Raw genomic sequence first — 20,614 nt, forward strand, 5'->3', positions numbered from 1 at the left:
TGGTGGCAGCCAGGGGATAAATAAACAAATAACCTCTGTTCTTTATGGTCTTGTAAACTAATGCCACAAGACTTAACCTGTTCGGCACAGAGCGAGAGCCCAGATAGTGAACAGGGCGGATGTTTTCAGGTGTTGTAGTTGCCACCCCTCGCTGTTGATCGAAGGTACGGTGAGGCCCCCCCTCCGTGTTCTTCAGTTCGGGGCGGAGGGGTGTGAGGGCGCCAGGGTGTCTCTCTCGCTCTGTCGCTCTCCTCTCAGTCCTTCCTACCTTCCTGCCCCGACAGAGGGAGAGTACATCAAGATGTTCATGCGCGGCCGGCCCATCACCATGTTCGTCCCGTCCGACGTGGAGAACTACGAGGACATCCGCATAGAGCTGCCCCCCGAGAAGCTCAAGCTGGAGTGGGTGTATCCTTTCACGGCCACCGCTGTGCTTAATGGATCGATCTCCACGGTCTATCTGTCTGCCTTTTTGGTTTGGTAGCCCTCACCTTTTTGCCTCACTCCCTTTCTCCATGTTCCATTCTTTTTGTCATTCTTTCTCTGCCGTCTGTCTTCTCCTCTCTCTATGTCTACCCTACCGGCCTACACTCTCCCCAGTTCCTGCTCCTTAACCTCCCGGCACAGGTTTGGCTACAGGGGCCGGGACTGCAGGGCCAACGTGTACCTGCTACCCACGGGGGAGATCGTGTACTTCATCGCCTCCGTCGTGGTGCTGTTCAACTACGAGGAGCGGACACAGCGGCACTACCTGGGCCACACGGACTGCGTCAAATGGTAGGGATTCAGATTGACCTTGTGCAACAGACGCCCTGCGCCGCGGCTCACCTTTTACCCCAGTAAATTCACAGTCTTTGGCCAGATATCCCGTGGCTGACCGCTCTTTTTCTACACTCTGCTTAAACTTTTGAATTTTTTGTTTATTTGGACCACAGTGTAGCGTATTACAGTAACCGTTTATTAGAGACCGCAGACTATCTGCTCAGCACGCCAGGCCAGGTGTCCCAAACTCGCCAGTTTCTTTGAGAGCGCCGCAGCTTTGAATAGAGCAGCAGATAAAAATGCAAATGGGGCACATTGGCCGAATATTCAAGCAAAGGCAAATGATACAAAGGGCATTGTGGTTTTAAATATCAAGGATCGTGTTCCACAAAAGAACGAGAACCAAAATATGTATCGCTATTCGTCGCTTGCTCTGTGTGAACAGGAAGTTTCGGAGCTCGACCCAGAATGCACTGCGTTCTCCTCTCGGGTCTAATGAGTGAACGTTTTGTAATGTTCAGTGTTGTACAAAATAAATAATTATTCGTCTTTGCCATGTGATGAAAACACTGTGAGGGAAACAAAATGGAATTGTGTGGCAGTAATTCAGCTATAAATTGCAATTCATGTAAAAAATTCTCCTCCGTTTCCCCCACAGCTTGGCCGTTCACCCTGACAAGATCCGAATCGCGACGGGCCAGATCGCCGGGGTCGACAAGGACGGGAGGGTGAGCGCTTCTGCATTCTCCGCATCGGGATGTTTTTCGTAACATCTGCACAACATTTTGGTTTGCTTTTGTTTTGTTACACCCAGTTTATTCCCTCGCACACACGTCCTCTCCAGGAATCCCACGTGTGAGACCCGCGCTAAATAAGCGCTCCGCGGCCGAGCAGTCGACAGGCTGACAGAGCGGAGAGATCCGGGGCGCCCCTTCTGAGAAATCAGTCAGCCGTGGAGGTTTTAGAGTCGGGTGACGATGTCCCGAACCTTATAAAGACGATTTAGCATGCGTTCTCATTCATATCCGCCGATCTGTTGAATGTGTCTCCAAATTCCTGACCGGTGAGGATATTCATTCACGACACACTCAAGGGACACCATTGAAGTCGCTCCCAAGTCGGCCTCATGCTTTCCAGTTTGAACTGTGCGTTTCCTAAAGAATGAATAAACCACACAAGACAACAAAAACTAAACATAACAAATTAAAACGCATTACCCAGAAAACATTGAAAGGCAGCTGTGCGTAACATATATGGCTTGAAAGTGTGAGTGGTGAAGTCAGATCATTATGAGAATGTCTCAGGGACGTCGCTGGGGTTTTGAGGACCTGACAGGGCGGTAAAGCTGCACGATGCCGTAATCCTCCCCACTTATCTGTACTTTTGTGGTTTTGCGTGGCGGTGGGGAAGGCATTTGGAAATTGCTAATCTCCTGTGTGCAAAGGTAGGTAGATCTGTGAGATTAAAGTGTCTGTCAAAGAAACACAGACAGAAAAAAGCACACAGTGTCACACGGTGAATTCCTTCCGGTGTTTCTGATAAAATGCACCCAGATAAGCATCTGTTAACAGACCGATTTTAAATTACATCCGTGCCATTACACCTATTAAACCTATCAACTGCAAAACAAAGAAACGTTGTTTTTCTCTGTAAATTAGTCTGCTCTTAATTAAATGTTGATCTTCACAGTTCAGATTCTTCAGAGTTAAGTAGCTCAGATAACATCAGGCAGTTTGAGGGAACCGCCATTTCTGTAGTTATGTCTCCAAGATTTACAAATGTCTGAGATAATCCGAAAGCAAGGTGTATGTGCGCACTGTCAGTACTGCGAGGAGAAGCGAGTCCTAAAGTCAGGATTTATAGACTGAATACTTTATTAAATCACATTGGTCTTGGTGAAAACAGACTTTAAGAACATAAAACAGTGTCCAATCGAGAGGAGCGCTCGTTTGGTGTCCATTAATAACTAAGTGATCAAGGATCCTATCCAGTCTGTTTTTGAATGTTCCCAAATTGTCTCTTCAGCCACATCGCTGGGGAGTTTGTTCAGATTGTGACGCCTCTCTGTGTGAAGAAGTGTCTCCTGTTTTCTGTCTTGAATGCCTTGAAGCCCAATTTCCATTTGTGTCCCCGGGTGCGTGTGTCCCTGCTGATCTGGAGAAGCTCCTCTGGTTTGATGTGGTCGATGCCATTCATGATTTTGAAGACTTGGATCAAGTCCCCACGTAGTCTCCTCTGTTCCAGGGTGAAAAGGTTCAGTTCCTCAGTCTCTCAGTCGGACATTCCCTTCAGACCTGGATATCTTTCTTGAAATGTGGAGCACAGAACTGTCCACAGTATCCAGATGAGCTCTAACTAGTGCATTGTACAGTCTGAACATCACTGCCCTTGTGTGTGTCTCTTCCAGTAACCTGGTCTTCCTCTCCGCAGCCGCTGCAGCCCCACGTCCGTGTCTGGGACTCGGTCACCCTGTCCACGCTGCAGGTCGTCGGCCTGGGCACCTTCGAGAGGGGCGTCGGGTCGCTGGCCTTCTCCAAAGCTGTGAGTCCTGCTTCTGTTCCTACCTGTCTGCCGGGGAGGGTGCTGTGATGTGTGGCTGCCACATCTAATGGGTTTACACAGCAACTTTTTTTTTTTTACTTTTGTGTTTCAAGTAAAGAGAGGCTCCACACTGAGTCCAGTAAAAGAAACGCAGTTTAAACAAGAGAGAGAGAGAGACACAAAGAGAGAGACCGAGACAGAGAGGGGGCAGGTTGCTTTTTGGAGAGGTGAGGGTGAGGCGGAGAGTGAAAACCAGGGAGAAAGTGAGGCAGAGGAAGGGAAGGAGGCAGGCGAGTAGGGAATGGAGGGAAGCAAAGGGAATTATGCTGAGATACGGAGCAACGGCAGGGAGAAACGGGATGGGAGTGCCAGCCCCGGCCTGCCCGTGCTCTCCCCCTCCTGTGTGCAGAGCGCTAAATCTGTCATCATGGCGCGGCCGAGCAGCCGTCTCTCGGGCTCTGCCGAGGCTCGCGAATCCTCAACTCTGTGAGTGCTGAGAGACATGTCTGTATAGATAGAGCTGTCGGCCCACACCCAGAGACGCCCCCGAGATATGCAGACTGCCTCTGAGACACACACACGCTCACCGATGGGGAGGAGGCCCCTGATTCTTATTCACTCCCAGCCTTGGCGTCTGGCCTCCTCCCCATCTGTCAGTGTGTGTCTGTGGGGGGGGGGGGGGGTTGCAGGAGAAACACGGCCGTGAAGAGGAGGTTAAGTGCGATCGGGGGGCCTCCTTCCGGTCCTGGGAGGGGACCCATCATAGTGCCCTCGCTCTCTGCTGCCAAGTACGCACACATTAAAGCATCTTTCATCGCGTCGAAATCCAGCGTTTGTGAGTCTGGTGTTCCCAGATTTCCCCTGAGAGAAACTGTTGCAGAAGATGGGAAATTACGCAGTGCAGCCTCGATATTGCCGGATGGTGACCCAGGGCGGAGACTGCGGCAGGGTGGGCCAAGGCTGACCTGTCCCTCCCCTCTCTCTCTCTCTCTCTCTCTCTCTCTCTCTCTCTCTCTGCGTGCAGGACTCCGGGACACACCTGTGTGTGATCGACGACTCCAACGAGCACATGCTGACGGTGTGGGAGTGGATGAAGAAACCCAAGGTGGCCGAGATCAAGGTGAGGTGACCTCCGTGCCTCACTGTGGTCCGTGTGGACGAGACGTGACCCTCGCGGTCTTTGTCCTCTCCCTGCCGGTGCTCTTTGCCTGTCCTCCGTGCGGGCCGTGTTGTCCTCACCTTTTGCCCTCTCTCGCTTGGCTCCTCAGACCACGAACGAGGTGGTGCTGGCGGTGGAGTTCCACCCGACCGACCCCAACACCATCGTCACCTGCGGCAAGTCACATATCTTCTTCTGGACCTGGAGTGGCACCTCCCTGGCACGCAAGCAGGGCATTTTTGGGGTGAGTGAGCCGCTCGGCCTCGACTCAATGACCGCACACTCTTTGACGCTCACGCAGACCGAGACGGACGTGTGCAATTCAGGGTGTCTGGCAACCCCGGCTCCCCAGACTCCAGATGTTTCTTCTGATTCACTCCATCGCAATGTAGACAAACCCCTGTAGCTGCAGAGTCACTTGTCATAGACCACAGACGCTCAGATGGGTCAGTTTGTACAGAACCCATCCAAGAACCCATGTTTTCAAACCGGACAGGCTCTGTTTTTATTGGTTCACAACGATCTCCTCCCCCGAGGGTCGGCCAGCCGGGGCTTTTATTCACACCCCCTGCATTTGTCGCCCATGTCTCCCGGCAGAAATACGAGAAGCCAAAGTTCGTGCAGTGCCTGGCCTTCCTCAACAACGGAGACATCCTGACGGGAGACTCGGGGGGCATCATGCTGATCTGGAGCCGTAGCACGGTGGAGCCCGCGCCCGGGAAAGGGCCCAAAGGTACGATACCGACGGCAGGAGTGGGGGGTCCCTAAAAGGTCTTCACTTGCTGTTGACGACACGGAAAGAACTGGAGAAAAAATGTATTTCTAGATTTTAAAATGACTGTTGTTTACCAGAGGCGGACTGAACTTTGTAACCTGTTTATCCCCCCACCCACTCAAGAAAGAGAGATCAGAAAACAGGCGGAGGGTGGGGGCGGCAAATAGGAGGACACAGGGGAGCTTATGAGGCTAAAGACCGTGCATCTTTATGACAGGTAGTAATTCATGGCAGGAACAACTGTAATTATCTAATTGGCAAAACAAATCTATAAATTACTGCTCCTTATAAACAGATCTCAAAGAAAGAGAAATGACAGGCAGTACCTTGTAATCCCCAGCACAGGGGGCTCAGTGGTTACTTGACAACTAAAATTAAACCTCACGGGGATGGACACACAGGCGTAGGGATCGGTGAAGGAGAAAAAGAGAAGAGTTTGACTGGATCGAGAAGCGCATTTCGACTCCGGTCAGGTAGTCCGGTCAGGGACGAAAATGCTCGGGATAAACCCCGGCGAGATAATTTTGTTTTTGTTTTGGTTTTGTTTTTGTTTTTTTGTCTTTTGTTAATTTGTCAGAGAGTGTCGACTCGACGGGTTTGGGGGAATTGCTTTGCACGCATCGGAGGGGCGCTGAGAGCATGTAGTTTCAGAGCAAATAAAAAAAACAGATTCAAAGGAAGAATGGAGGGGAAAAGAAGTGGTGCTTTTGTGAAATCTTCTGGAGGTGAATCCTCATCTCGAAGATAAGTGTTTTCTTTGGCATGTTGAGGAACGAGATTTACAGCCCGCGATACGTTGCCAGCGAATGTGTGCGTTGCTTATTTATTTATTTCCCTGCTTTCTGATTGCTGCGAGTGTTCGTCTGCTGAGTAAGTGCTTGTGAAGAATGTGCATTCCAGCAGCACAACGAGGCGCTGATTTATGTGAGAGTCTAAGTGTAAAACCCAAACTGTTTTTTTTCTGTTTTTTAAATAAATCTTTGGTGTTTTTTTCCCTCTCTCGACATTTACAACTGCTGTTGCTTTGGGCCACTTCTTAGAAGTATTTATCCAGACAATCAAGCCAGGCACTGAAATTCAGAGCTTTCTAAACACGACTTTGTGTGATGGATTTATTCCACACTTTTTCTTCGCTGTATGCAGGTACTGTATGTACACTGACGAGCGTGTGTTTAACCCGTTTCCCCAGATCATGTCCGGGTGCTTCATTTCTATGGGCTTGTGTGCCCTTCGGTTGTGTGCACGTGTTTCCTGGCATCGGATTTGAATTGGCAACGTTGTCTCTTCTTGATTTCGAATTTATTACCCTGCGGTTTCTCTCTCCTCTGCCGATGCCCGCGCTATCACCACCAGACGGGGAGAGGGGCAGGCGAGCAGGAGATGGGCATCTCACCCGGCCCGGGGGGTCTTGTGTGCCGATGACTCAGACTGCTGTCGGTAACGATTCGTCCCGTGGATAATTGTGCATACCTGCTGTATCAGATGTGGAAAATGTCATATGCATATCACATGCAAATGAGATTTCTTGAGCCGGGCCTTGGCAGTAGCAGGGGAACTGCTGCCCTCTGCTGGTATTTATCTCAGAGACCCAGTTCAGCCTCTCGGCTCTGTGATTATCCGACTCCCAGCACCCAGCCAGCTTGGGCTCCCTGCCAGTGCGGGACGCTGCGGCGTACCTGCCATTCGGGGCAATACCCAGAGGCCATCGGGTCTTTGGCTCAGGCCTGGTGTCTTACCACCGTATCGTCTTATACTGAGGAAGGCCGAGTGCTAATCCGGAGTGGCGTGAGGCATGCGGGGCCGGGCCAGAGTGCAGACCGGGGTGACCTGAGCGTAGTCGTGGGCCGGCTGGCCGCTCTTGTCCCCATCTGGGCTTCGGCAGCGCAGGTGGCCCTCCCCAGGCCGCCGCTGTGCAGAGTGAGGGGCGGATCCCAAAACCGTCTGCGGGTGTTGAGCTGGAGCAGGTCCTGGCACCCCCCGGAGCTCCGCGCCTGGCTGGGAGCCCGAGAGAGCGGCCTCCCGTGGATCGTGCGCCACTTGCCAAGTCCCTTGAACCCGCCTCTCCCCGTCCTGATGTTTTTCCAGATCTGCGGAGTAATTTATCACGTGGCGCTCGGCTCGATTTCTCGCTCGTCTCTCACATTTGCTTCGCGCAATCGCCCATGCGCTGATTGAAAGAGGTCTCCGGCTCAGGCAGCGCTGGCTTGGAATTTGCCATGTTTAAATATCTGTTACCACGGGGGCCGGATTGGGCCAAGGCACCATCTGAGCCCCGTCTGCCTGCAAGTCTTCCTGCCATAGAAAAAAAAGTTATTGTGCTCTGACTCTGTGAGATTGTTTGCAGGAACTTTAACTGAAACTCGGGGTTGATGCGGCTTAAATTATGGCGGCCTTGGGGGGGAGAGACATGGAAGATTTAGAAATTCATGTCATTCTTTTTCCTTCCCAAAACAATCCTGGCTCAGCGTTTATCAAACTCCTCAGGTCCGGGAGGTAGGATGGGTTGCACGTCTCGTCAGCCGCGATTGTGAAATGGCGAGGAATGACTCGAGCCCGCTCCGGCCCGGGGGAATTCTGTGGTCGTCAGCAGGTCACAGGAAGTGCAGTCAGATTGCTTCACCGTCACACTCTGTGCCGTGGAAAGATCTCTGTCCTGTCATGTGATCTGTCCTCGGCGAACTGCAGCTGTTTAGAAAAAACATGCAGAGCAGCAGCAGCAAATCTGTGTTTAATTCCCACCATAAAGTGCAGTAAATGACGGTGAAGTATGCCTGGAATTCGATTCTGTGAATCTGCGATCACGATCGGGTTACAGTCTTCCTACCCAGTGGGTTTGTACTTCGAGGGGCTGCCGTTCTCCATTGAAAAGAAATAAAACTTGGCCGTGTCCCCCCTCCACTCCCGCAGGTGCGTACCAGATCAGCCGGCAGATCAAGGCCCACGACGGCAGCGTGTTCACCCTGTGCCAGCTTCGCAACGGCACCATGCTCACGGGAGGAGGCAAGGACCACAAAGTCATCCTGTGGGATCACGACCTCAACCCTGAGCGAGACATCGAGGTAGGTCCACCGGGTCCGGGGGGGCTTCCCCTCTGCGCTGCGGCCCCCTGTGCTCTTCCTTGGCCGAGCAGCCGCGCAGAGGTCATGTATGACGCAGCCTCTCTCTCCTCTCTCAGGTCCCCGACCAATACGGAACCATCCGAGCCGTGGCCGAGGGGAAGGGGGAACAGTTTCTGGTCGGCACGTCACGCAACTTTATTCTGAGGGGGACGTTTAACGACGGCTTCCAGGTCGAAGTGCAGGTGAGTGCCAGCCCAGCCCACCCACGGCAGATGACCGAAACGCTAAACTAGTCCCCCGAGTTCCTGAAAAGCGGCAACGCATTCCAATTAATATCAAATCTGACATTGGAGAGCAGTAAAAAAAGTTTTGAGCGATTCCATAATTATCATCTACTGTTTGTTTCTAGTTGGTTACGTTTCATTTGGTCCCTGAAGAACAGCAGATGAGAGCTATTATTTTCAGGGGCTGAGGCTAAATGGTGTTATATAACAGGGTAATTTTCCAGCGAATGCGAGTTTTAAATAAACAAGTGCCAGTGCAATTCCGTCTGCCTTTCAACGGCAGCCAAGTTGGCCAGTCCTGCTCCTCGGTGTAAAGGGTCTCATCTCGGAGTCTCATTGTGGAGGAATGAAAAAATGGTGGCCTATTGTAGCCTGAGTTGCAGTACTGTTTCTAAGTGAGTAAGTAAGGTGGACCGTCTACATCTGAGCAGCGGCCTTCCCTCTAATAGCTGTATTTTGCCTCTTAAAATGAAATCCGTCCCCAGAAAGGAAGGCGTGCTTCATTTCTAAATGTGCAGCAGTTCAGAAATTCTCAGGGATGACCTATTTACTTCTGACGGAACGATTTGATGGCTTCAGTCAAGCGAAAGAGTACAGACCTGCGGTTTGCTTTCTTCTCTCACCGTGAAATAGGTATCTATTGAGGTTTGAGGGCCCTTTGTTTTTTTGCCAGCAGAAAGGTATTTCTACCTCAGCCTGAAATCCTATGCCTTCTTGTCTGGCTCAGCCTCCATATTTAGGAGACCTTCCTCCCCCATGTAAAGATGCTGGGGATTAATGCCTCAGTTCCACTGGCTTAAGCGTCCGTGTCGTGCCATGCCGTGCCAGACGCGTCCGTCCTCAGACGCGTCCCAGAGCTTTTTCTGCAAAACCAGGCTGTTGTGAAGTCCGTCCCTCTGATGGGAGGAGCACCGTCTGTGGGTTTGGTTTGTGTTTGTGTTAAAAACAGACAGAGAACAACACTACCTGCGACACAGCCTGACGTGGAGAGGACTTGTGTGTCTGTTTTATTATTTGTGCTTTAACAGCGTAATAAATACACGTTTCTGTTCAGAGATATTAGGAAGAGCTGAACGTGTAGACAACATTATATTCAGACAAGCATGTTTACATAAGAATACGGTTCCATGTGCAACAATAATACAAAATAGCGAATATGTATTGTTATTATTATCGTCATAATTTGTGCTAGTATATATGTATTTTATACGGCACAGCATGACTCCCTTAACTTATTACTCTTACTACAGATTTGTAACAGCAAACGATACTTTTTGCCGAATTATTTATAATTTACTTATCAGACGTCCTTCACCAGGGCAAGTTACAGTACACACATTTCACGATTAATCATCCAGATACAATATAGCAGGTTATAATTGAACGAAAGTGTGCGCGTCTCAGTCATGGCGTTTATGGACGCATTTATTAAACCAGTCCTTAATGTTTTAGAGGGAAACCCAGATCTGCTGTATTTATTTATTCATTAATTTAACTTGTAAATGGACACGTTAACTGAATCGTGTTCGCCTTCATACTGACTGTCTCTGCGGACTGTCCTGCACACCATTCACACAACACAGCCTGAAACACCGGCCAGCTGTTCATACAGTATTAATAACATCGGCTGCTACGATCCGATTATTATCTAGTCAGGCACTGCACCGGTCCTGTGAAATCCAAGTTTTTAATGCACTGATATTAACTGTAAGCAGTCATTATTTCTGTACGTGGATTTCACTCCATGCTGCTAATAAAACTTTAATTTCATTGTGATCGCACACAGCACTTGAGATTATATCTTCCGAAACAATGTATCTGATCTCTTCCCTGTGTCTGCAAGTCAAACACACACCTCCAATTCTGAAAGCGAATCATGTCCTCAGTGGGCAGGACGGACGCTTACGGACATGTCCAGCACCAGCAAGTTAACCGTCGACAGAACTCGGGGCATAAGTCGTATGTGTATTTTCTGTCCCCAAAGACCAGTCTGTACTCTGAGATAACGGGAGGTGTCCATACATGGTTTGAGTAAAGCTTACTGGACAGGAACTCTTTCTAACTCCACCTCCTGTCCACCTAGACAATTAACAAGCAAGCAAAGACACGTGTCGTATCCCTAACCGGGTGCGTTGTGTCCGTCCCCCCCCTCAGGGTCACACGGACGAGCTGTGGGGCCTGGCGTCCCACCCCTTCAGAGACCTCTTCCTCACCTGCGCACAGGACCGTCAGGTGTGCCTGTGGAACTCTGTGGACCACACCCTTGAATGGACCAGGCTTCTGGACGTAAGGACCGGCTCGTACCAACACACCACCAGCTCCACACACTCTCGAATCTCTCTCACTCCCTCTCTCCCTCTCCCTTTCTCTCTCTCTCTCTCTCTCTCTCTCTCTCACTGTCTCTCCAGGAACCAGGACACTGTGCGGACTTCCACCCCAGCGGGGCGGTCGTGGCCATCGGAACCCACTCAGGAAAGTACGTCATCCCCCGTCCCCGGCACCGCGATCCACTTGCGCTCTTTGGCGTCTGTGTCCGTCCGCTCCGTAAACACGACACTCTCCAACTAATGAGAGAGCTGCTTGTCTCAGAGACGCGGAGGTGGGGGATGAGAGGGGTTTTGGACAGCCGCACGGCCGGCTTCAAAGCCCAGCAAGATCTGCTGAAGCGAATGTTTGGGGAAACAGCTGCTTCAATAACACTCAAAAGCATCATTTCTCAAAGCTTCTCCTGCGGTTTTTGTGCAATTGTTTCTTCAGTTGCTTTTAAGTGGCCAATTATGTTATCCATTCAATCTTTAAACGTTTCCTTTTATGTAGTCCAGCTAAAAATAATTATATTTAAGAAAACAGACTTTAAAATTTGTGTTGCTTTCGCCTTTTAATGTTATTTATTGTGTTGCTTGACTGTGTAAATAAGTTGCATCTCTCCATCTGAGCGGAGATGGGCCTGACCAGGGACCCCGCACTCTGTCCAAGGACTGACCCCCTCTCTGCCGTCACAGGTGGTACGTTCTGGATGCGGAGACGAGAGACCTGGTTGCGATCCACACCGACGGCAACGAGCAGCTGTCCGTCATGCGCTACACCATAGGTAGGCCGACGGGAGGTCCGAGGTTTGGGAGAGAGTGGAATACGAAGCGATGAGAGTCAGCCTTATGCTGTGAAGCTGAGAGCCTGTCTCTAGGTCTGTAATCCGCCGCTGCGTGTGTGTGAAGTGTAATGGCGTCTCTCTCCGCGCTGCAGATGGCTCCCTGCTGGCGGTGGGATCACATGACAACTTCATTTACCTCTACACGGTGTCGGAGAAAGGCAAGAAGTACAGCAGATATGGAAAGTGCTCTGTGAGTATCGGAGGACGGGGGAGCGTGGCGTGGGGCGCCATCTTTTGCCGTGGTGCTACCACAGTACACAACGCCAGATTTACTGTTTTTACCACAGTACACCAGACTACTGCACTGTGTTTTTACCACTGTTTACCAAACTACTGCAGATCCTGTCTGCAAGCTTCCCAAACTGTCTGACTCAGAGGATTGTTCAGATTATTTTTCATTGAATATGTTGCTTGGCCGATTGACAGAGAGGTTGTGTGTTTTGCGTTTGTTCTGTCTCTGTGAGACTGTGCTTTGATGTGACTTCCTTTAAAAATGTGTTTCGTCTATTTCAATGAAATATGTATGGAATATGAAATATGTGATGTCAGGACCTGGCATTCACGCAGACCGGAGAAGATATTGAAATGCGTTAGAAAAGCAGAAGCATGTCGGCGGCATGAAAGTGCGTTGTTTAGTGGGTCGGGTATTGCGTGGCCGTTTCACAGGCTCCGCTCGCACCGAATCGAGCGTCGGTGAGGCGTAAAAGTGCAACGGCAGCCTTTTTGTGCATCAGAACGGAGCCGCTTTTTTGTGCCAAACGCTTTTTGTTTGCCTCGACAGGAATGTCCAACAGCTGCAAAATGTCTGACAAAATTTAATAAGGGGCTTGGCAGGAGGTCACAGACATTTTTGTGTGTAATGTGTCTTGGCCGAGAGCCGGCAGACTCCAAGGAAATCGAGAAGTGCCAAGAGATACACATGCAGCCTCGCTCCCCACAGCCCTGCGCCGAGAGAGCTGGGGTGGACCGACACAAGCCCGTCTGGATGAAGTACTGTCCATAACTGGATCTGAGGACCGCCTTTCCGCATACGTTTTCGTGCTGCCTGTTTTTGGAAAGACCGGTCTTCCCCGGCGCTGTAACTTCACTCTCCGGTTCTGTAACGCAGACGCTGGGTCAGGGACGGCTGCCAACGTGGTAGATAATGTGAGCGACGGGAAGAGGTTCCTCACTTTTTTCCCTCTCTCCTCTCATCCGCAGGGACATTCCAGCTACATCACACATCTAGACTGGTCTCCCGATAACAAGTTCATCATGTCGAACTCGGGCGACTACGAGATCCTTTACTGTGAGTACCTCGGCCCGATGAGGTCCGTTCAGACGCCTGCGAGTCTGACGGGGATTTGTCCGCTTCCTGCCGGTGTAATAGTCTGACACCTCAGGGCCCGGCGGGTCAGCATGTGCTGTGTGTGAACCGAGTTGCACAGAGAGGCTCGACGCAGAGGAATCGACTCCACTGCCAAGACCCGGGCCAGTGAAGACCATCACAACCGATTAGTAATTTCATTCATCGTGGCGAAGAAGGGAAAAAAACGTCCCTTGTCAGTTTTAATTCATTTTATTTCCCTTTTAATGAAAAGATAAACATAGGTAAGATACAGGGGGTGGGAAGGAAATGATGTTGAGTTTCCAGAGTAGTGAATATGTGCTCAGTTACTTCCTGTCTGAGGAGGAAATGGACCGGAAACCCATGCCCTGAGTCCTGCAGCACCTTGGGGCGCATAATTACTCTGTGCTCTCTCTCTCTCTCTCCCTCTTCCCTCTCTCTCTGTCTCTCAGGGGACATTCCAAGCGGCTGCAAACTGATCCGGAATCGCTCCGAGTGCAAGGACATCGACTGGGCCACCTACACCTGTGTGCTGGGCTTCCACGTCTTCGGTGAGCACCGGCGCACCCCCTCTGTCCCGCGTGTCCCGTGTGTCCCGTCCGCTCTTTCCTCCCAGCTCCGTGCCTCCGTTGTCTGTGTCGGGGAGTGCAGTGCCGTGGCGTTGCTCCTCGCACGTCTGCGTGTGGGTTTTCAGACCCGCCCGGCTGGTATGTCAGCAGGACTGGGTTGCGCCAGTCAGTCTGAGGTTAGGTGCAGTGCTTGGGGGCCCCTCTCTGAGGACTGTAAAACCCTCTAAGGATCCCCGTCCCTCCCTCTCCCTCTCACACACACTACAACAGACGTCACTCAGTATTTCTCCGCCACTGACGAGTGACACATATTCAGACAGAAAATACAATAATTACCGTAAATTGAGCCAGACCGCGTACTTATCGCTTTGGGAGACATGGAAAAGCCGCTAACTCTTGTAAACGTATGGATTCCATGCGGCGCGAGCCAAGAAAACCCGTCGGGGGGGATTGTGATTGATGGTCTCATATGAAACAGTCGGCGGCCGGTAAGACCGAAAAAGCTGAAAATGCGTGGACAGAAAACTTACTTTTTCCGGGACTCCAGCCAGGGGGCATCAGGGTATTATAGTACCTGACAAGTTCCCAAGCTGCGCAGCTTCCCCCCGCATCAGTCGTACTGGTGGGCCGGTCGGGGGGGACATCGCTCAGCTGTCCAATTCCACAGGGGGAAAGAAATAGAGAGCAAGCAAAATACCTGCGTTATTCAATCACTGCACACAAGATCGTCTGTTCATCTGTGAACAGTGAGATCCTGTGAGTGTGTAATATAATGTGATTGGAGGAGAATAGAGACCCACAGCCCGGGGTCGAGGGCTGGCGTGGACAGGCAATGACTGTCCAGAGGAGAGACGCAATTCAGACCTCATACAATCACAGGCCTGTGCGTCCTGTCTGTCTGTAGCTCCCCTGTCCCCTGGTGACGCAACGTGATCGATCGAGACGTTGGCAGAGGGGAGTAAACTTGAACGTTCGTAAATGCATCTTGAACGAAAGGTGCCTCCAGTTCCCATGGCACAGATGGCAGGTTCCCCTCTGGGTGTGTCGAGTGACAGGAGAGTCTCGTCACGCTCCTTCAGTCGCGCCTTGGCAGACGACATCACTGACACATGCAGCTGTAGCTCCACCTTCTGGAGACTAAGCGTATTGCAAAGTGAAGCAAAGGCAGTGAAAACGGGAAGTGCATCAAGAATCGAGCTGCTACATTGTGACACTTTGTCTCGGGGTCGCGGCAGCCATGTACGCTGTTTACATACAGAGCGATTCATTTATCAGTGTTGTTTATAGTGTCAGTCCGTTCTCCGAATCTTTGGGGATCAGGGGAATGTTCCCGTGCTCTCAGAGCTCAACACGAGGCCTTGAATGAGAATGTGAATCCCCTGCCAGACCGTCCCAGGTGATCTCAGCCCCATGTCAGCAGTAACACGCCCCCTCTCTCTCTCTCTCTCTCTCTCATGTAGGAGTGTGGCCCGAGGGCTCGGACGGCACGGACATCAACGCGCTGGTCAGATCTCACAACAGGAAGGTGATCGCCCTGGCTGACGACTTCTGCAAGGTGCACCTGTTCCAGTTCCCATGCTGCAAACCCAAGGTGCGTCCCTCAGACAGACTGTGGCACAATACGCATCACTGTGTTAAAATACATAATACTGTGTCGTGCGTTGGTAAATTCTAACAGTGTGGTGTCGATGTCCTGCCTCTGTCGCCCCCCAGGCCCCCAGCCACAAGTACAGCGCCCACAGCAGTCACGTGACCAACGTGAGCTTCCTGCACCGCGACAGCCACCTGGTGTCCACGGGGGGGAAGGACACGAGCATCATGCAGTGGCGTCTCGTGGAGAAGACCTCCCTGGCGTCCAGCGACAGCCTCAGCCTGAACCTGAGCCTCGGCGCAGGTGAGGGGCTCCCCCACCGCGCGGCTGCACCGCCGCCACCGCCCCCCCCGCAGACCGCCGCCACGCCGCCCCCCGTCCCCTCGCCGCCTGCCGCCAGCACCCCGCCCCCCACGCCCACCGAGCCCGACACCCCCAACGGACAGCAGGAGAGCTCCCCTGACACGCCCCCACCCTCCGACAGCACCCTGAGCCCCGAGGACAGCCTGGAGCCCAGCGAGGAGACCCCCACGCCCAGCGACGAGCAGGCACCCCCCGTTCCCAACTCCCTGCCCTCCTAGAGCTCTGCCCGGTCGCTGAGTCGCCGAGTCTGTCCGCGCCGGGCCTCCAGGCGTTGAGGGGGGGGGCCCTCCGGTCTGCAGCCGCAGCGTCCCACGGGCGTCAGAGTTTTTACCTTTCAGGTCCTTTTTTTTTCCCCCGTTTTGTTTTTGATTGTTGATTAAGTGAGGGCGGGTCGGGGTCCAGGGTCAAGGGTCACGGTAAGTGGAAACCGTCAGAGAAGAGAGCGTGCCCCCTGCTGCTTCTCTTTTTATAGTTTTTTTTCTTTGTTCTTCAGTTGGGTTACGGCACACTTTCTCGTAGAGTGCAAAGATGATTTTTTTTTGGGGGGGGGGTTGGGGGGGTTAAAAAAGGAAAGAAAAGAGGAGCCATGTAAGGCTACGGTTGTTTTGTGATTTTAAGTCAAGTTGTACGATTTAGGGTGGTGTAGTCAGTGTTTTTAATGATTTGGGATGGAAAAATACAGCTGATCGAGTTTTGCAAAGAATCGAATGAGGATGAAGGTGGGGAAAGCGGACATCTGCGACTAATCCAGACGAGGGTTTGTTTAAAGAGCAGCTTCATCGGTCCATCAGTTTTGTACTTTTTTCAAATGGTGCAGAAAGCCCGGATCCCGTGACAATTAAGACTTTTTTTTTTTTTAGACATAAAATGCAGCCTGTTTTGGGTTTCTCAGCCTTTTTCTTCGGAAGGCTTTTATTTTTTGGGGATGTCCAGTTCATTTGCCTTACCCTTTACCTACAGCGAGAAGATGATGATGATAATTGCAGCTCAGATGGTCCAGTGTTTTTTTTTGTGTTTTCTTTAGCAGAAGCTTTTGTAACCAGTATAGGACGGTAATAACACCCTGTGACTCGACAAGATTGTGGAGGAACAACCACGTGAAAGGGCTTCACGGTTGAGAGCATCTTAATCCCAGCGTGCGTAATCAAGCTTAATAAACTGCCAACCAAAATCCACTTTACTTTTATAATCGTGGGGCCAGAAACCTCTCCTCGCTTTAACATAAAGGACAGAGGGACGGACGGATGTAAAGCTGGTCGCGAAACAAATCCTTGAATGAAACTCTGATGCCGTTAGAGGAGTGAAGGTAAACACTGTGTATGCATAGGAAATCGGAGGACTAATACAGCAACACATTAAATTTGCTGAGCTGACGCTGCCGGCACCAAAAGCACCGGTAATTGGTGGCGCTCCTCTGAGCCAGCGGGGGAGGTGCCCTATAAAGTGCTTTATAGCTCTTGGCTCGAGCAGCCAGTGGCGCAGGGGCCCTCTGCTGGGGGCGGGGTGGCGGCTGGGGCTATTGAGGGACTGAGGAGCTTTGGTTTGGTGTCCCACCTGGTTTGGGGTCAGACAATTCCCCGCACACCCCTCGCCGCCCCCTGGTGGTACACCGGGAAACGATGCCCAGGCAGAGTGTGGATCCGTCACATTCGGCTGCGTTTATTATGCTTGATTAACAGTACAGAGCTGGGCGGCCTTTTCTGTGGTTGTAACTGCATAATTATATGTTCCTGTTATTTGAAACTCAAATGTCACGCGGCATGTTTGTAGGTATTTGAGAATGAAATCCCTAACAAGGAGTTCTGGTTTTGTTCTGATTCGAGGTCTTCTGGACAGAGTTGTGTGTGTTTTATCAGCTGGGCATCTGTGCGGTTCTCCGATCTCAATGCAGTGATGTCAAACCTGATTTTTATATGATGCTCCAACCAGCAAGTACACATGGAAAATGTGCTTACTCTAATTTTGTACCGAAGATATAAAAAGACTTAACTGACAGAATATCCATTTCCTATGAACTTATTTATACTTCAAGTATCTAGATGTTTTTTGTGGTAATTTGCTGCATTTTGTAGGGTTGATTAGACTGTTCTTGTTTGTTTTTTTGTTTTGTTTTTTTGGACAGTTTCTTTTAAAGTCTTAAGTGTGCAGGCCAGAGTTTACGTGATTGCGCCATTCCAAAAAGTGCATCCCAGCTGTCATTCCCTTCTGATGCATCTACTCAGGATCAATAAAGTCAGGTAAATAGCCATCAAGCAAAGAGAGAACTTCTTACTCCCCCAAACAGCTTTGTCTGCTTCTTTTTCTCAAGCCTAAGGTGATCGATACCTGATGTACTGCTAAAGAAAAACAAAAACGAAAAGGTTCATTCATCCCCACCGGTCGGAAGGAGCTGTTCTTACTCGTTGTGTAAAAGTGCACAGCGCCCGTGGTAGGTTCGGCCGGTGAAATCTCTAGGATGTCAAGCAATGAGGTGCCGCGATCCGTACTGCACGCCGATATTGCGTTTCAAGAAAATATGCAGTCACTGGACATCAGCTTATATAGTGACGCCCGAGAAGAGATCCCCGTTCACGTCCCCGACACAGGAAATAAACGGCATAAGAGAAATTGGGCACTAAACCAAGTGCAGGACTCAGGTTAGAGTAGGCTCATTGCATCTGGTTACAGTGTTTTTGATACAATTTTCAAAGAGTTTGTAGTTTTTCTAAAGGGCTGCTTGCACTTGTACACCACTTTACAGCATCGCCAACATGGGTAGATCATGGGTTCACCAATCATGAATACATCATCATCATCATTCTGAAGGCTGATGTTTTGAGGGATGTTGTAGGTAATGTGTGAGCATTGTTGTCTGTATTGTAAGTGATGTGGTGAAGGTCAGTGGAGCTGTGGAGAGTGGAGATGTCATGTTCATTTGAAGGGCACAAGATGATGCGATTAAGGTGACGCTTCAGTATTAAAGTGAGAGTGGGGTGGGATTAGTGCAGATGTACTTTCAGATGTCAAACTGGAGGCTGTTTGCATTTCCAGCTTGTCTATAAAGAACCTTTTCTTTTTCTTTTTGCTCTTTGCGTTGATTTTTCAGATTGCTACCCAAAAATTACTTTTTTACTGGGGAAAGGTGTCAGTAGATGTTGCTGTAGTTCTGTGGGTTGATTGACCATAGGAAAGAAGGAACAGACTCCCAGAATGCCTGGCCACCAACACCAACTTCTGGTCTAAATCAGAACATATTGGCAATCAGGTGTCCAACCCCCTGCTCTCATTGTCCCTGGGGTCTTCGGATCAGCTCAGCTCCTGGGCACACGGGCCTTGTCTCCATGCTAGGAAAAGTTATCCCACTGCTGACACCAACACTATTCACTGAGAAATAGTAGGCACTGAGCTCTAACCATTTGAGCATTGAACAGGTAGACTGATATGTACTGGGAGAGCAAATGGTGATTCTCTCCCAGCATACACACAATACGCACCAATGCTGAAGTGAATAGTGCCTTCATGGAGTAAAAAGATTGTTTACTATCTTGTTTGTTTTCTTCTTTATCCAGACATGCTCCATTTTTGTATACAGTGGCTTGTGGTAATATTACAGGTTCAGATTTACAATACAGTCACTTCAGCTTTAGGTTTCAAAATCCAGTCCAGACGTATAGTACTTTAAATGGGTATAAATATATATTTGTATCAGTGGTGCCCAGAGCTCTGTGGTGTCCGTGTCTGTATCTTACTGGAACGAATCCAGGTGATGTACAGCAGAAATTCAATTTGTGATACAAGAACGTTACTTAAACAAGTACATAACTTCAACGATATATATTAGTGCATGTACTCGTTCCGTCTGCATCTTTTACATTTTCTATGTATACATTCAGGAACGGATACTTTATGTATATAATGGTAATCCTGTGTGTAAATATATGTAGGATTATTAAGGGTTTACAAAAAGGTGCTCAAAACTAAAGGAAAAGGCCAAAATGCTGAAAACAGAGCTGCACATTTTGACAGTTTGTGATGGGTCTTTACTGAGACACATATCCAGCTTTATTGAGCGCAAGATCAATAAGCTGTCTGCACTCCCACTGTTGGGAAACGCAGTCCTCCTGTGTGGGATGTTTTGCTGACCTACAGTGTTCAGACACATTCAAACCCTGAAAGCACCACGATCACGTCATGTTCTAGAATGACCAAGACCTTTGTCCCGAGTGCCACACACAGCACTGTGAAACACACAGTAGAGTAGATGAGTGACACAGGACACACACGCCACAGCGAGATTGTAGCGTTCCGGGTCCGTTCCCAGAGACTGGAGAGTGGGGAGGTCTGGCCCTGAATGCCTGGTGTTTCTGGTAACGTTGTTCTTGTTCTTGGTGTTTATACGGTATATTAAGTGGCCTTTCACTTACCTCCTCAGAAACTGCTGCAGTCGATTACTTGATTGCTTGAATGTCACTGAGACTATTGCGTGGCTTTCTGTCTAAGAGGAAGGGAATGGCGGGGGGCACCACGCTGTGATGGCAGTGTGTTTACCACACCCAATGTTGGCATTGCTCTGCCCATCTGTCTCTGCCCTGCAGTTTCCATCATTACAAAGGCTGAAGGGTTTGTTTGATTGCTGCAGTTTCTGAGTCAGGTGGGCTAATATCCAAAAATCTAAAACCCAATACCCAAAATGATAAGAAATGTCAGCCTTGAATCAATTCTTGTAGAGCTGTGAATGTGGGGTGACTTTCCAGGTGGCGAGATACCAGGGAGGTTTCCTAAAATGTTCATTTCTGCAAATGCCTTGACAGGTTTTGACGCTGGGCATCCTCTGTGTAACTGTGTTACGGGGCAATGAATATGGAAGACCATGATGTTGTTGAGGCTGTAGCAGAAACAAAAAATGTCAATGAAATATAAATGACAAAAAAGAAGTGTTTCACGTGAAGATGTTTGAGCCATTCTGTCTCTCATGCATTCCTGTCAAAGGGCAGAAAAAAACTGAAGATTAAAAAAAAATGAAATAATAAAAACAAAAACCGTGAGAGTGAGAA

General features: G+C 50.0%; 1 protein-coding gene across 2 annotated transcripts in view; it reads left to right on the forward strand.

Annotated features, from left to right (window-relative positions):
* The window catches only part of eml4 (EMAP like 4), a 70,617-nt gene extending 50,003 nt beyond the window's left edge, over positions 1 to 20,614 (forward strand). For both annotated transcript variants that reach the window (XM_066697227.1, XM_066697226.1), the window contains exons 8-24: positions 285 to 408; positions 628 to 777; positions 1,421 to 1,490; positions 3,193 to 3,303; positions 4,328 to 4,423; positions 4,572 to 4,706; positions 5,060 to 5,195; positions 8,145 to 8,296; positions 8,413 to 8,538; positions 10,735 to 10,866; positions 10,989 to 11,056; positions 11,583 to 11,671; positions 11,824 to 11,921; positions 12,932 to 13,019; positions 13,511 to 13,609; positions 15,088 to 15,218; positions 15,341 to 20,614. In XM_066697227.1, coding sequence (XP_066553324.1) covers positions 285 to 408; positions 628 to 777; positions 1,421 to 1,490; positions 3,193 to 3,303; positions 4,328 to 4,423; positions 4,572 to 4,706; positions 5,060 to 5,195; positions 8,145 to 8,296; positions 8,413 to 8,538; positions 10,735 to 10,866; positions 10,989 to 11,056; positions 11,583 to 11,671; positions 11,824 to 11,921; positions 12,932 to 13,019; positions 13,511 to 13,609; positions 15,088 to 15,218; positions 15,341 to 15,799 — 2,264 coding nt within the window. In that variant the 3' untranslated portion in view covers positions 15,800 to 20,614. The remainder of the gene's footprint in view (positions 1 to 284; positions 409 to 627; positions 778 to 1,420; positions 1,491 to 3,192; positions 3,304 to 4,327; positions 4,424 to 4,571; positions 4,707 to 5,059; positions 5,196 to 8,144; positions 8,297 to 8,412; positions 8,539 to 10,734; positions 10,867 to 10,988; positions 11,057 to 11,582; positions 11,672 to 11,823; positions 11,922 to 12,931; positions 13,020 to 13,510; positions 13,610 to 15,087; positions 15,219 to 15,340) is intronic.

Source organism: Amia ocellicauda, chromosome 23 (assembly GCF_036373705.1).
Source record: "Amia ocellicauda isolate fAmiCal2 chromosome 23, fAmiCal2.hap1, whole genome shotgun sequence".
NCBI classification, from domain to species: domain Eukaryota; kingdom Metazoa; phylum Chordata; class Actinopteri; order Amiiformes; family Amiidae; genus Amia; species Amia ocellicauda.